Source organism: Pygoscelis adeliae, unplaced genomic scaffold (assembly GCF_000699105.1).
Source record: "Pygoscelis adeliae isolate BGI_AS28 unplaced genomic scaffold, ASM69910v1 Scaffold87, whole genome shotgun sequence".
NCBI classification, from domain to species: Eukaryota; Metazoa; Chordata; class Aves; order Sphenisciformes; family Spheniscidae; genus Pygoscelis; species Pygoscelis adeliae.
Genome location: NW_008825098.1, coordinates 5,327,368 through 5,342,592, shown reverse-complemented (window position 1 = coordinate 5,342,592; position 15,225 = coordinate 5,327,368). Strand labels below are relative to the sequence as shown.

The window sequence follows — 15,225 nt, the reverse complement described above, 5'->3', positions numbered from 1 at the left end:
ACCTACCTGATAGAGCCTAGTACACACCCAACACTTTTTTTTACTGAATTGCTTAACATACCCGAGCTTTTCAAAAAGACCTAGTGATTGAGGCTTTTCTTAAAATATTGCACATTTTGAGGTCTTGTCTTCTGAAATTGGATCCTCAAAGTCTCCAGTCAATTAAAAAATCTCAACTAGCAGGAATACAGGAAGGGAATTCAATTAGCCATGAACTCAGTGATCAAGAATGTTTTCCGTCTCTGGCAACAGACAATCACTTGATCCTACAGTGCAATACAAAATGAACCATGAAAGAAGAGGAGTTGCGTTAATCTTCAATCACGAGCACTTCTTTTGGCATTTGAGGCTGCCAGACAGACGTGGGACTCTTGCAGACAGAAACAATCTGAAACGCAGGTAAGAAACTTGGTTTCCTCTACTCAAGCTTAAAAAGCTAAACTTCAGAAGTCATGGTCAAATAAGCAGTTACCTAAATCTTACACTTAAGTATAGAACAAAAGATTTTGCAGACATCAGCACCTATGCAACCTTGGCAAAGAAAGTCATAACAAAAAAAAATTCAAGGCACAGTCCTTTGAGTCACAGAAACTACTGGCACAAGTCCTATGATTTCAGTGTGTCCAGACCTCTTAGGACAAACTATTTGAAGTAACTTTAGGTATTACACCTGCACTTGACACCTGTTTGAGTTCAAAATCAAGTTTAGTAGGTTTTTTCATAAATAATGCATAAACATGAATATTAATTCTCTCACAGGGAAAGCAACTGAGTTGGTAGCAACTGACGTATAATTTGAACTAGATTTTTACTGATACTGATGTGTTTTAACAATAGTTTGACAGACCTTGGATTTGAAGTCAGACATTTTGATGATCTGAAAGCAGAAGATGTGCAGCAGAAAATTTATGAAGGTAGGAGACTATATATTGGTTATGTCCAACTATTTGTAGCAGAATTTCCAGATATCTTTTCTTCCATTCTCTCTGTTCATCTAACTTAAAATAATTTTTGTGCACAAGGGAGTTGTTTAACGTTAGAAGGACTTAAGGGTTAGACTTCAGATGATTTTATTGCAATGTAAGTGAAGCTTCTGTGGAGAGAGCTAATGAAGTCGCTAAGAGCTGAAAGAAAGTACCTGCAGCCGAGAGAAGTTAGTAACAGTCGTCTTTTTACTTGTAGTGGCCCTTATCTTCAGCCGTGTTGAATCATTGCACCTTTCAAATCTCTGCAGTGTTACACTACCTGAAAATAGGGTTCATTTGAAAAAGGACTGATTGGAGATTAATTATACGATACAAATGTACAATGTTTTTTAAACCTGAAGATCGCTGTTTAGTCATTTAAACACCACTTGACCATTTCAGCCTCTAAGGATGACCACAGCAATGCTGACTGCTTTGTTTGTGTGTTCCTGAGTCATGGTGAGAATGATCACGTTTATGCATATGATACCCACATCAAAATTGAGACAATCACAGACATGTTCAGAGGAGACAAGTGCCAGAGTCTGGTAGGAAAACCGAAGATATTTATTATTCAGGTAAGATGTCTGTTTCTGAATTCAGTGGAGCTAACACTGACCTATGTCTTCTTGTAATACAGAAGTCAGTTTTCCTGATACAGTCTTTCCACAAGGGAAAGTTTTTGCGTCTTTAGGAAAGAAGGTATGGAAAACTGTTCCTTAAAGGCATTTAAGACATGGATTCTTCTCTTTTTTTAAAAACCTTTATGTACACAAGTGTTAATATTATTATTCTAGCTGTATTTAATAAGAAGTAATTTTATGAAGAGCAACCCAAATTAAGCCTATGTCGGATTGACTGTCAGTGTATATTTAATGGCAGAGAAGACAGTATCATTTTTTTTTGAGAAAGTTGTGTACAGCCCCAGCTCCGTTCCTACTACTGTTCACACCTCACAGCCCTAGGATAGGCTGTAGAAGGCTATCAAACCTCCTTACCTTCAGTGTTTCCTTACAGGCAAGTCCCTTTACTTGATCCTTACAGAAGTTGTTTTTTTGTGGGGGTTTTTTGTTTGGTTGGTTTTGGTGGTGGTGATGTTTTTTCTGGTTTTCTTTGGGTTTTTGTTTTGTTTCTTTTCTGTCCATGACCAATAATTGGCATCTCTGTAGAATTTAAAGAATCAATTTAAGGTTTTATTGTCTCAGAAATACTGCTTGTGCTAAGTAGTCAAATAAAGCCCACGTGTAACTGCCTGTTTCCTTCCTTGGTTCACAGGATAATGCAAGTTAGAAGGGACCTCAGGAGGTCTCTGGTCCAGCCTCCTTTTCAAAGCAGAGTCAGTTATGGGGTCAAACCAGGTTACACAGGGCTTTATCCCATCTTTATCCAGATTACAATTAGCAAACTCAAATGAGAACCTGGCCTTCAGCAGATTGTAATTGTAGTAGTTTATAGAGTAATTCTAAGAATTACCTTTTTTTCAAATGAAAGCTTCCTTAGGAACAAGGCCGCTGCAAGAATCGGCACATTGTTAATTCATCTTTCATTAGGACTCATTTGGCTTTGATTTTTTTCTTTTAACCAGGTGCAAAAGATGGAAAATGATTTGCATATTTCAATTTTAAGTTATAACTAATACTTGGAAACATTTATAATATATACTTATCAAAAAGCAAATTAACTGAGTTACAGCACAATTGGCATAGCATTTACCTTTGGAAATCAGTGGAAACAGCAAAGATGGAATTTCATCACTATAAATGAAAGAAGATTTTCATGTTTCTCTCTTTAGTGACAGTTCTTAAGTAGCGCTCCTTACCTACTTTGTATCTTTTGAGTGTGTTCTTACCTTCTTATTCTCCACGTATAGCCTTTCTGCAACGGTGACAATACTGGGCTCACTTACTGGCTTCTCACAAAAAACCCGCCCTCAACTAACACATTTGAGACTGAACTAAGAGGCCAAGTGTAACAGCATGTAACGATGGCTGTGCTTCAGAGCATTTACTCAAGACTGCCTTGCCAACAGGTCCGAGGGAGGTGATTCTTCCCCTCTACTCAGCACTGGTGAGGCTGCATCTGAAGTACTGTGTCCAGTTCTGGGTTCCCCAGTACAAGAAAGATACGGACTTACTGGAGTGAGTCCTGCAAAGGGCCACAAAGACGATTAAGGGACTAGAGCATCTCTCATATGAGGAGAGGCTGAGAAAGCTGGGACTGTTCGGCTTGGAGGGAATCTTATCAATGTTATAAACACCTGGTGGGAGGGAATAAAGAAGAGGGAGCCAGGCTCTTTTCAGTGGTGCCCAGTGACAGGACAAGAGGCAACTGGCACAAATTAAAGCCAATGAAATTCCATCTCTACACAGGAAAACACTTTTTTACTGTGAGGGTGGTCAAACACTGGAAGAGGTCATCCAGAGAGCTTGTGGAGTCTCCATCTATGAAGACACTCAAAAGCTGACTGGACATAGTCCTGGACAACCTGCTCTAGCTAACCCTGCTTGAGCCAGGGGGGTTGGACTAGGTGATCTCAAGAGGTCCCTTCCAATCTCAGCGATTCTGTGATCATCTCAGAGCTTTCACTGGGCTTCGTCACCAATATTTTAATTGATAGAGAAGTAAATGGGTCTTTATGAATCCAGACTCATGGTAATGTGGAACACCTAACTGAACAGAAGTCCTCTCTGGTTAGTGTCAGAAGTATCATACTAACATAGGTGAGCTTGGCAGAGGTGAAAGCATAACAATACTTCTCACCAACAGGCATGTCGAGGTGATAAACATGACGATCCAGTTATTGCTCAGGATTCAATAGATGGTAGCGATGAATCTGTTGTCAATGAGACTGAAGTGGATGCAGCTGGTGTCTATACCCTGCCTGCTGGCGCAGACTTTATCATGTGCTACTCTGTGGCACAAGGTAAGTTGTAGTAATTTACATCTGATGTCTGCTACTTCACTGTAACAAGCTTGAACACTTCTTCATTTTGCAAACAAAACAATGAGTACAGTTCCAGGTCATCTGTTTTGCATGTCTGATAAGTGACATCTTGTCTGGGAAAGAGCCTCACATGTTAAGGAAAGTGAAAATAAACCATCAAGGTTGCAGTTAATTTGCCAAGCAGAAACATTCTCATCATAATATTGCTGCTGAGCTGTCTGCTGACAGCAAACATTCCTCTCTTTTCCAGCACTGTAGGATTCTGGTGGCTTATAAATTTCCTTGCACTATGTGGCTGTCCTCTCCAGTCCTCCATGTTGTCCTCAGTCCCATCTGCTCTCTTGTAATGTGCAGATACAATCCTGTAAGCTACCAGTCCCTGAACCATGCTCCTCTTGGCTGAGCACTATAAGTGATCTCAAAGCCATTTCCTATCCACAACATCTAGTGAAATTACATAATTGGCAAAGTAAGATTTACACCCATTAGTAATCCCTTACGGATGCAGCTAGCAAGCAGTAACTATCATGAATATTTTTCAAGTGGCATCACTACTTATGTTTGGATATAATTTCATGCTCCTGTTCTACAATAGGTTACTTTTCTCATCGTGAAACTGAAAATGGCTCCTGGTACATTCAAGATTTGTGTGAGGCACTTAGGAAGCACGGCTCTTCCTTGGAGTTCACAGAACTTCTTACTGTTGTTAACAGGAAAGTATCTCATCGCAAAGTGGATATGTGCAGAGACATTAATGCTATAGGAAAAAAACAGATTCCCTGTTTTGCCTCAATGTTAACTAAAAAATTGTATTTTCATCCAAAATCTAAGTAGATTGTTAAATAACAATGACAACCATTAACTACTACTCACTGCAGAAGTGAAGAACACACCATCTTAGTTCAGGAGACTAATATTCTACAAGGTTGTTTGCAAAAACACTGGGATCAAATGTTATAGTTTGCATATATAATAGTTTCTAAAATCTTAAAGCAATTTTAAAGCTACTATTACAGCTCTGTTCATCTCAGGGAATTTGGGAAAAGTTGACTGGTGCAAAACTATTAAGAGGTGCTCAGATTTTATTGAAATTGGTACTCTAGATTACTTTTTTTCTTAAAAGTTCTTTGCTTGATTGCCATCTAACTATGGCACATTTTACTATTTCCAAAACATTTCAAATGTTGCATTAGATTAGCTTTTCTTGCTCCAAGAGCACAGTTTACAGGGAATATGTTTGTAGGATGTCTTTTTAAATCTGTGGACAGCAGTATCCACCTTCCAATTTTTGTGAATTTATAGCTTTTTAGACATTTTTTTATTTTCTCTGAACACTAAAAAGGAACTTAATTCCTTGAGTACAATTGTAGCATTAATATAGATAAAGGGCTTATTTTTGCTTGCACATCATTTATGTTTGGGGCACAATTAAAGCTTGCTGGTGCTTCGCATCCTCAGGAGAAAAGCAAGCAGTAGCGAAATGAGATCACGTACAGCTCACTTAGCATGACTTTGGGTAAGCTCACCTTGTACACATCTCTCAAGCTAAAGCAAATCGTTTCAAGGTTCCAGGCTCACAACTGCTGGACATACCTAGGCAGCTCTGCAAAATACAACGTATGCAAACCTTCATACTTCAGGCCTTGGTGCTAGATCAGCCTCTTCCTCCCCTTGGCCCCAGGGGAGATCAGCCATACACTGCCACGGTGTATATAAAAGTGATAGCGCATTTGTCACCACAGGATGTTTCACCATAGGATTGTTACTGCTGCAGCATCAGTAATTTCAATGATACTCACTAGAAGCAAATATTTCTTTTATTATTTTTTACATTATTGGTACATATGCTTAACTCTGGGGGACAATGGAGAACTCATGCTGAGAAAAGTGTCTTAATCCACTTTCCTGGGTATAAAAGAATTGACTTACTGGCTCTGCTTTAGCTAATCTTTCCATATACTATGTTCTGAGTCACAGATGTTAAATCTTACTATGGCTACTTTAAGCTTTGTATAAATCATGGATGTATAAACTTGAATGTTTTGATAAATTCTTTCAATAAAATGCAACAGTGAAACATAAATGATTTTATAGTAAATGAGTTTGATATATCTTACTTTCCTAGCAATATTTACTAAAAAAGCTTACTTGTAATGCATGTCTAACCTCCACCAATGGTGTTCTATCAGAGTTAAAGCACAGAGCTAGGGAAAGGAAAACAGGAAAAAAATCCTTAATACTCAATGCAGAAAATTATTCTATGAGCTACTGCTGTGCTATAGAAAATAGTCCTAAAAGACAGCCCTTGTTCTATAAAATATCCCTGTCATTTTACCAGCAGGCAGAATGCCTCCATTTTACTAATGAGGTTTGACAAATATCTTGAAGAACTTTGCTTCAGCAACTTCTTTATAGTATTTAAGAAAGAAAAAAAAAAAAACAAAAAACAATCCCAAACCACCAAGTGACCAAATCATTTTTATAGTTATTTATTGCAACTTTCAAAACTATAGTGGTCAAAAATACCCAGTTTCTATAAAGTAACTAAATGTTCATATCACCTTTGAAAAGGCAATTCTAATATATACGAAAAACCAAAGTCAGTCCTTGTCATTGATTTCCTGGATTGGAAGCCTCAGGTGCAGAGGTTGGCGCAGACGCCTCAGGGATTCTTCTGCCTGCCAGTGAAAGAAAGAGTGAGATTTCGTCCTTCTGCAGCCCTCCGTCTTCTCCTCCTCTTTTCACACATCCAGTATCTTTCTTTTCTCAGAAGGCATTGGTCTTATGCAAGAAACCATACTAATCGAATGGAGGACGCCGAACGTTTACAGGTCATTCAGCCAGTCTCCAGAGAGAAGCATGTGCTCTGCCCATCCACCCACACCCCAAAGTATTATTTTCCTGAAATGACAATTACAAAATTCATACTCAAAGGATACTGAAGAAGCATCAAACTCTAGCCTTATGCCAAATGTGGCTCATGGAATGATACCCTGAACCACAGGTCTTGAACTAAAATTAGGGGTAGTTTCAGTTTTCTTTTATGAGACATGGAACACAGGGCTGGGGAGATGGAATGGGGGAGTAAGAATTGAGGAGTGGGATCTGCTACATTTTTTCATGAAGATTACAAAATTTCTCCCAGACACACACCACCACCTTTGAGAGAATATGGGTGACTGGATGGAAATCTAAGCCTTTTACCTGAGGAATAGGATTAAATTGTTAAATGCTGAACTCTGCAAGACAGTTTTCTTCCAAGGAAGGGAGAAGATTGTGTTACCACAGCAGTGCAGCAAGCACACTGTCTCCCAAAGCAATACAGCTATTCTATTAAAATGGCTGAAAATGCAACATATTCGAGTATGCAAAAAATGGATGTCTGGGCTGATAAACTGACTTATTTGTTTTAAATTAAATTCATGAAGGTCTCCCTTTCTGATGACTTACTGAAGTAGTTTATACATCAATGGCAAACATTGTATGGTTATTTAAACAGCTCAAACTGGCTGATAAGCAATACACTGTTTGTTTTGAATGTAAGTCACAAACCTTGAGGTCAATTTTCCATTAGCTGAGCGTTTACTGAAAAAGTCTTAACCCAGAGGCTACCTCATTATTTAAGGACTGTATTTAAATACCTCTGCTAGGTCTTCTTTGAGCTTGTTATATCGTTCCACATTAAAATGCTGTTTTTTGGATTTCTGATAGAAGTAGTGGAGGAACTGCCTGTCTTTAGCGTCAGGGTAAATGTAGTCCTGGTGAAGAAAGCAGGGCACATATTTGGGGTTAGCAAGAAAACTGGGTAGAGGTCAGAAGATTATCTGCGCAAATGAGTTTTCAATAGAAATTCAGCCTGTTTCAGGAAGATTTATCTAGTTCAACACACACACATGTTCTGTTAAGAGGCTACATATGAAGTTATGCCCTTGTAAGTCATAAGGCCCTTTGAGACACATGGTATGAATCATTTCTATCACGTCTAAAGGAATTTTCAGTCATAATAAAGACAGCGTGGATCTTCATGACAGGAGCTGCCTGAGTCAACAGACACTACTTCCAAGGAGTCAGAGAAAGTTCAACTACTATTTCTCAAAGACTTATTTGAAAGTCTCAAGCAATGGCGCCAGCAGCTGTTCGGAAAAGCCAAGTAGTAATCTCTTTATCTACTCACATATAAAAAGTAGGAATGCCATAGCCCTTCTTAAAAGTCAGTGAGGAGGAGTAAAATTCGCATTCAGAGCCAGCTGTTCATAAAAACAGACACATCTCCCCTTTCCACTAAAGGAACCTGACGTCTCACGAGGTCTATAGATCCATCGGTATTACGGAAGGAAGCGTTGGCTACTCTTCCACATACCTCCGTAACAAAAAGAATTTTGCATCACAGAAAGTTTGACATCGAGATGTCCACTTTGGGAGTAAAGTACAGAGCTAAAATAGGAAAAAGAAACATTCCTCGAAGTCTTACAGGATTTCAGGACAAGTGTGTTCTGCAGCTCAGTTAAGATCTGTTTTTTTGTTACCCAGCAAAATTTTTTTCTTCTGAACAAAGCCTGTTTCCTGCCCCATTTCAGCTGTCCTAGATTTACCTCCATTCATTCAAAGTCAAGGAAAAGCAGTCAGATTATGAAGAACAAAGCAATAAATTTTTTTCAGGCACTAAATTAGGTATATTTCAATAATGCAACTGCCAGATTTCCAAACTATTTGGCACCCTGCACCCTTTATATGTAAACTCCAGCAAATAAAACCTACTGTTCAGTGATTTGCTTCCTGGCCTGCTGAAAGGCAGCATTCACAAACTGGCACAGCAGTACTTGTTGCTCTCCCTTTACAGCAATGAGCAAGGTGCCATTTACTATTCAAAGTGATCTACAAAAATTTAAAATAAAAGGAGAGACTTCTTTCATCAGTTTTCACTCCCTAGGTTATGAACTCTTACAGATAGTAGTTCTGCTCAGCAGCAGGTCTGCAGTTCATGTGTAACAGTACCTGGCTTGACATTGCATAATGTAATGTTCATATCCAACCCCATTAGGGATCAAACAAGTCCCTATCTGATGGCAAGGCTACTTACTGAATTGTATTTTCATCAGAGCCCAAACATTGTGATTTTCAGAGTCAGTCTTCCTCCTTTACAATACTCCAGACGTTTACAAAATGAAGACTTACCTGTTTAGTAAGAACGAAGTAGGCATAGAAAGCCATGGCACTCCCATAAGTGATGAAGTATGTGACCGGCTCCATGATGTCCCACGAATAGACCCACCACGTGAGCCACGCCAGTGCTCCCCCTTGTGTTGACATCAGCGCTAAGCCAACCCATAGGAGCCTGGAGGTCTTTGCATCTGCCCTGTCCGTGATTCTGGCTTTCATCTGAGGAAAAGGAATATAGAAACCTGTTCAAGCAAACGAGCGCAACTGATGAGCAGCTCCTCAACTATGTTTTCTCCTGCTGGGCTAGATCCTTTTTCAGGATCTTTTACTGACTCCTCTTAGAAACTTACCCTGCCAAGAAAGAAAAGGACTGAAATCCAAGGGCAATCAGATCTCCTGGCTGTTGTGCACCAAGAAATGCTGCTTTTAATCTCCCCTTCCCACTATTAGGGATTTACGTCTACTAGATTTCCATTTACCATTCAAGGCAGCTCTGGTTAACGCTGAGGCTGGTCCTCACAAAGCAGGTCTGAAGCGAAGGAAAAGTTTGTCCACTTTGTCAGGCTCTTTCTGGCTTCCTCCCCTCATGCTGAGTTAGCTTAGCCTGCACTAGATCAATATTCATACCTTCCCTTCTTGGATTATGGCAACCATTAGTCCAAACAATTTGCCTTGCTGCCTTGGTGATATAAAAAAGCCTAGCCTAAGCCACAGATGATTTCTACCTCACTATTGTTTTTTCTGTAACGGGTATTCAGAACTCATAGAGCAACAGGTGACTAAGAGGACTTTCAATCCCAATACTAGCCATGCAGAGGCTTGTTCATGACAGCTTTCTCCAGGTGTTGTGGTTTCTACCCAGGGCATGTGCATAACAGGAGGGAAAAGAACCGAATTGAAAGTAATTTGAATTATATTTGAATTGACCCTCGTTTGCATAACAAACAAAACAGACACACCCTAGCCATTCATGCTAATCTTTTTCTATCACAGGACTTACTCTTGATGAAAGGAAATGCTTTTGAGTTTAAAAAGGAAAAAAAGCAATGCCACTTTCCAACCTGTTCAAGAGGCAGCAACTCTTCTTTCAGATGGTCCAGTTTCTGTAGCAATTCTCTCTCTTTCCTGATCTGGTGATCTTCTAAATGTAGAGCCACAAACAGTCTGTGAACCAAGGATTTGATATCTTCCATTTCAGTAGCATGCTCACTACTCAGCGTCTCTGAAAAGAAAGTGTTTGTCATATAAGACATTTCAAGAATCTACCCTTCTTCATTCTCTCCCCACCTCCAACCCCAAAAAGCAGGACCATCCAATAGTAAAAAAAAAAAAAAAAAAAAAGAGAAATTCCTTAATTCCTTTCTCCAGACAGGTTCCAGTTTTCTGAGACTTCCCATGCCTTTCACTAGATGAAGTGAGATAATCCGAGTTACTAAGCATCACTCTTACCTTTTGCAGGAGGTGACACACTGTATGCTGTGTTGTTGACAACAAGTTTAAAGTCATTCATCAATAAGACCTCCATCAAGGTTGCATCAGAGACCTTGCTACCATCTGCAGATGAAAGATTTAAGTTCTAAATCATTTATCATAAGGAATCTTAAACATTAGCTGATATCCCTTTGAAAAAGTGCTAGAGTTCTTTATTAATAATGTTTGGAAGGGAACTGTACTTCTAGTAAATGTGGTAACTAATACTAAAAAGTAAGGAGGAACACATCAACGCAGAGTGTGTGTGTGCCTGAATGATTTCTCTAGCAGTGTCATTTGGACTTGCCACTACTATGAGCAGACTTGTGTTTTCTTGTGTTACAATTATGACCCGTTGGGAAGGGGAGGGCAGAAGAAAAAGAAGTCTTTCATAAAACAGCAACATATTGCAACATAAAGATTTGCATTTTTGTTTCTCCATCCACACAAAACTTTGCATCTTCACTAGGACAAAGGGTTCTGGGAAATTAAGACCTTCAAAGACCTCATCTTCAGTTATAGATTTATGTCTTTCTTTAAACAAGCTCTTCTAGTCAAAAGGACCAATTCTTATCAGTAGTGGTGTTCAGATTTTTATTAATGGTACTTGCAATCACTCTGTTTCAATATCAGTTGTGACTGGGAGTTAAGAAGTAGATAGCTAGACTGTCCAGTACAAGGCAGACCAGGAGCCACAGAGGCATTAGTCTAAAAAGCTCTGGAGAACCCTTTTCTACTTTTCTTTTTTATGCAAAAATTTACATGAATACTACCCCATCAGCAACACAGAGAACGGGCTGAGGAAAAAAAAAAATCCTATCTATTTTCATTGACTTAAAATCAGAGACAAGGGGGCAACTGTGACATTCAGCCAGGAAAGCTGGTTGTTGAAGATTTTATCCTGCTTTTATATTTGTTCCTTCTTTTCATCCCCTCTCTACCATTTTTCTTTGCCAAAGGCCTTTTCACCCAAAAGGCAGTATCTGTGTCTGCCTAGGGCTTAGAAAAGATTTGCCACTGGTAGATGGACCACAACTTCAATATATGAAAAGGCTCTCATCCAACAGCATGGACATATTGAAGCCCTTCCCAGGGCATTCTCAACACAGCAGATCTTGCAAAATTAGTACTCTGACAACATTTCCGATTTCTTGAACAACAGGAGAAATAGCTGCATCCAAATGAGAAATGGATCCCTTCCTATTTTACATTCAATACACAAAGGCAATCTAAAGGTAATCTAAAACCTCTGCTGAAATGTAAAAGATCTGTTTTGTCCCATCTCTGCTTTTTGTTTCCCTGTTTAAAGGGGCCTGAAGTCGTAAATAACCTCTTTTCTTTAGTATATGACTACTCTTCCTGCCTGCTGGCTTTCATATCTCCTCTTCGTTTCACCATCCACCACACCTCACCGCAGCTAAGACGCAAAGGAACACATCACATCCCACAGGGAGCTGAAGACAGGGAAAAGGAGCTTCTGGAGTCATTAGCAGCAACATGTAATGGTGGATCCCCAGACCTCTCACTGGCCCAAGTCCAGCAGATCCCAGAACCACGCAGTAAAACCAGCCCCCACAGGGGGTTCACGTGGCCCAAGAACCCCCGGAGCTGCACACCATTGCTGCTGGACACATTGCTGTGGCATGGGGGGTTCAAAAGCCACCGAGCAGCTGCTCCACTGTTTGACCTGGTCTTCATTTCCTATACATAAAAAGGGCATCTTCCCCCCTGCTCCTGCCAAGGGGTGGGCAGTGGTGGAAAACAGCAGCTTTACTCCTGAGATGAATAACAATCAGGCTACAAAATATGAAGATTTTTGTATGTAAATATTTGTCACAGTGCTACTGCTCCAGCTCCTCCATCTGTCCCCACATGCCCACTACAGAAAGGCACTGTAGATAACCCCACATCTGCAATTATTTGTTCACTTGAACTCTGTTCTTGTGCCCCATCTGCTGAGGCTGAGACTACTGAACTCCATGAGCTAACACACCAGCTGGCGCCCCGACCCACTCTGTGTGGGTACCAAAGCAAACCTGGAAGGCTATCACTTTCAATCCAAAATCTGAAATTTTAATGTGCCCATCCACTCTTTTTTTTTTTTTTTTTAATGGTGTAATAGAACATCAAAGCTCATGTGCATATAAATTATTAAGGTGACATTTATAAAGTGACATTTAAGCAAAAAATGCTTTTCAAAGGAAGTGCCAGGTAGGCTCTTTGTTCTGGATGCGATACACCACCAATTAATTAACCTGTCCAACCTTTCATTAACTGAAAAGCAGAAAAGTTTGGGGGGAAGGGAGGTGTTTTATTTTAGAAAAATTCCCCACAGCCTTTCAGCAAAAGGCTACTTTCCTTCCTATACCAAAGCACAAGTGTTCAAATGTGGACCAAGGGCCAGTTTTTGTCTACAGAAGTTTTGCAGGACCAAAATCAAATCCACAGAAAATGAAAGTGAGTCATCATACACAGCACTAATGCTTTCAATTAAGGTTGGGTTTCATTTAAGGGCTAAATGACACAGAAGAAGTGTCTGCACTAAATCAAGGCTTCATAATTTTTCTTTAATAATAAATGTTTAAATTCAACTCTCGGTACTTGACCAATAGTTTCTTTTTACAGTATCAGTTTCCTAATAAATTAAACATCTAAGCTGTTCTCTTAACATTACAATTGCCCAGCACTTGAAAAATACAGAGCAGAGAACTGTTTAACAGTCATTGTTTTAATCAAAGGGGACAATATTTCTATTTCAAAGTTGGGGGCTGTGTTAAACAGATGAAATGAGGTGAAAACAGCCCAAATTCCTTTCCACTTTGGAACCTGCTGTCCGCCCATGCCAAAAATGGCAGACTTGTAGGTTTCTTACTGAAATTGTCTTATGCTTCACAAGTGATCGATATTTGCACTGAAGCAGAATGAGTAGTTAGCTTTTGCTGACATACCACAGAAGAAGGGGATTCAGCAGTGAATCACAAATACCTCTGTCATGGATGTCTCTGCACAGATAGCAGTACTCAGAGGTTAACTGTTTGCTGGCGCATGTTCTTGGATAGCCCTGCCTCACCCCAGTAAGAAATCCTTTGTAGTGAAAACTTCCATGTTAAGGGGAAGGCAAGCTGCTGACAATGACTGTTTGTTACAATGGCTTCTGACGACACAAGTGTCTCTTATGAAATTATCTTTTTCAAGAGAATTTTCTACTTTTGCTGCCTAGCAGATGTAGCATTAAAAAAAAACCAACAAACACAACAACAAAAAACCAAACCAACCCCAAAGTTCCGGTGTACATGAAGCTCACGAACACACTGGGATCCACACAGGTCACATCTCCATTGCTCTAGAGGATATAAATATATTGCTCTATGGGGTATTTTCCTGTTTTACTAAATGTGCTCTCAAAGGCAACTAAAGCAGCTTGCTTCTCCTAGATCTGTGGCTTCCTGATCTTCTAGGAGCATCAATCTATTTTCAGTTCCTTTAAAAGTCCCTGCAGCCCTCTGCAATATCAACCAGGAAGAAAGGGAACATTACGAATGCACCCAGTTATGAACCTTTGGACCAACTTTCCTTGACCCCACCCTTTCTTCTGTTTATGTGTTACCTGATGGAAAATAAATCTCTCTACAGGGATGTAACTATCCTTTTTGTTTGTTTCTTTCTTTCTTTTTAGGGGAGGGGAGAGAGGAAGGAAAGAAATAGATGTTTTTAGTTAGCCAAATTCAAGTACCTATTCTACCAGATTCGGACAAGAAAGCTACATCTCAGTTCTACTTTTGAGATTGAGTCCTTCTCTAGGATGAGGACAGGGGTTGCAAGACTTTTCAGAATTGCTGTGGAAAAACTACAAAGCACTGCCAAAATACAAACCACGTTGTCATGGAAATAAAATGAAAAACCAGTTTAACTAACTAGATGTTAGCTTTTATCAACAGGCAGACCAAAGAGACAAAACACATGAAAAGAGTGAGCAGAGCTTGAGAAAATTACCTGAAGACTTGGAACAATGGGATAAACAGTATGCTACAAGGAGGAAAGACCACATCAATGCTAACATATCAGTATAGCTTTTTCTTTTCAACCCAAGGGCCCCGAAGTACTGTACTCGAGCTGATGAATGAAACCTTCCCAAAGTCTCAAAAAGCTGCCCTTTATCATTGCACACATTATCTGGTTGCTTAGCTCTTAGTAAGTTTTCCATACGAGTTCAAGTTCGTAGTAAGGCAAACCGATACTTTCAGCTCTGGGTAACACTGAACAACTGGCAGACATCACATTCAAGAGCCCGATTGCTTGTCTTTAAGAATGATCATGGAGGACAAGGAAAGAAAAAAATATCAAGGAAACCAGAAGAGAGACACTTATTTAAGGCAGCTTTACAAAGAGAAGCTACCTCAAAAAGATAATAGAGGACACTACTGGGACATAGGGAAGGTTACAGTAATATGTCCAATTTTGCATTTTTAATCAGCCTTTCCAAGAGGACTCAGATATTAAATTTGAAACACCAATAAATCCCAGAAGCATTCAAGAACTACCCCAACAACAACAACGCTAAACCTGATGGAGGACTGAACTCATGCTTCAGGAGAGAAGTACAGTCCATTTGAAAAGGAATGTTTTCATTCTAAGGAATGACAGAAATGTGAGATACCTGTTGCAAAGACTTCCGCCCTCTCAATT

The 15,225-nt window shown here is 39.6% G+C and overlaps 2 protein-coding genes across 2 annotated transcripts in view; one reads left to right on the top strand and one right to left on the bottom strand.

Moving 5' to 3' along the window:
• The window catches only part of CASP6 (caspase 6, apoptosis-related cysteine peptidase), a 6,542-nt gene extending 255 nt beyond the window's left edge, over positions 1-6,287 (top strand). The window contains exons 2-6 of the mRNA XM_009327066.1: positions 253-399; positions 838-914; positions 1,368-1,543; positions 3,732-3,888; positions 4,505-6,287. Of these exons, the coding sequence (XP_009325341.1) occupies positions 284-399; positions 838-914; positions 1,368-1,543; positions 3,732-3,888; positions 4,505-4,743 (765 nt within the window). The 5' untranslated portion in view covers positions 253-283 and the 3' untranslated portion in view covers positions 4,744-6,287. The remainder of the gene's footprint in view (positions 1-252; positions 400-837; positions 915-1,367; positions 1,544-3,731; positions 3,889-4,504) is intronic.
• A 91-nt stretch (positions 6,288-6,378) lies between these two features.
• CCDC109B (coiled-coil domain containing 109B) overlaps positions 6,379-15,225 on the bottom strand; it is a 10,160-nt gene continuing 1,313 nt past the window's right edge. The window contains exons 5-10 of the mRNA XM_009327089.1: positions 15,197-15,218; positions 10,519-10,623; positions 10,131-10,291; positions 9,085-9,288; positions 7,551-7,667; positions 6,379-6,587 (exon numbers count right to left, since the gene is read on the bottom strand). Of these exons, the coding sequence (XP_009325364.1) occupies positions 6,510-6,587; positions 7,551-7,667; positions 9,085-9,288; positions 10,131-10,291; positions 10,519-10,623; positions 15,197-15,218 (687 nt within the window). The 3' untranslated portion in view covers positions 6,379-6,509. The remainder of the gene's footprint in view (positions 6,588-7,550; positions 7,668-9,084; positions 9,289-10,130; positions 10,292-10,518; positions 10,624-15,196; positions 15,219-15,225) is intronic.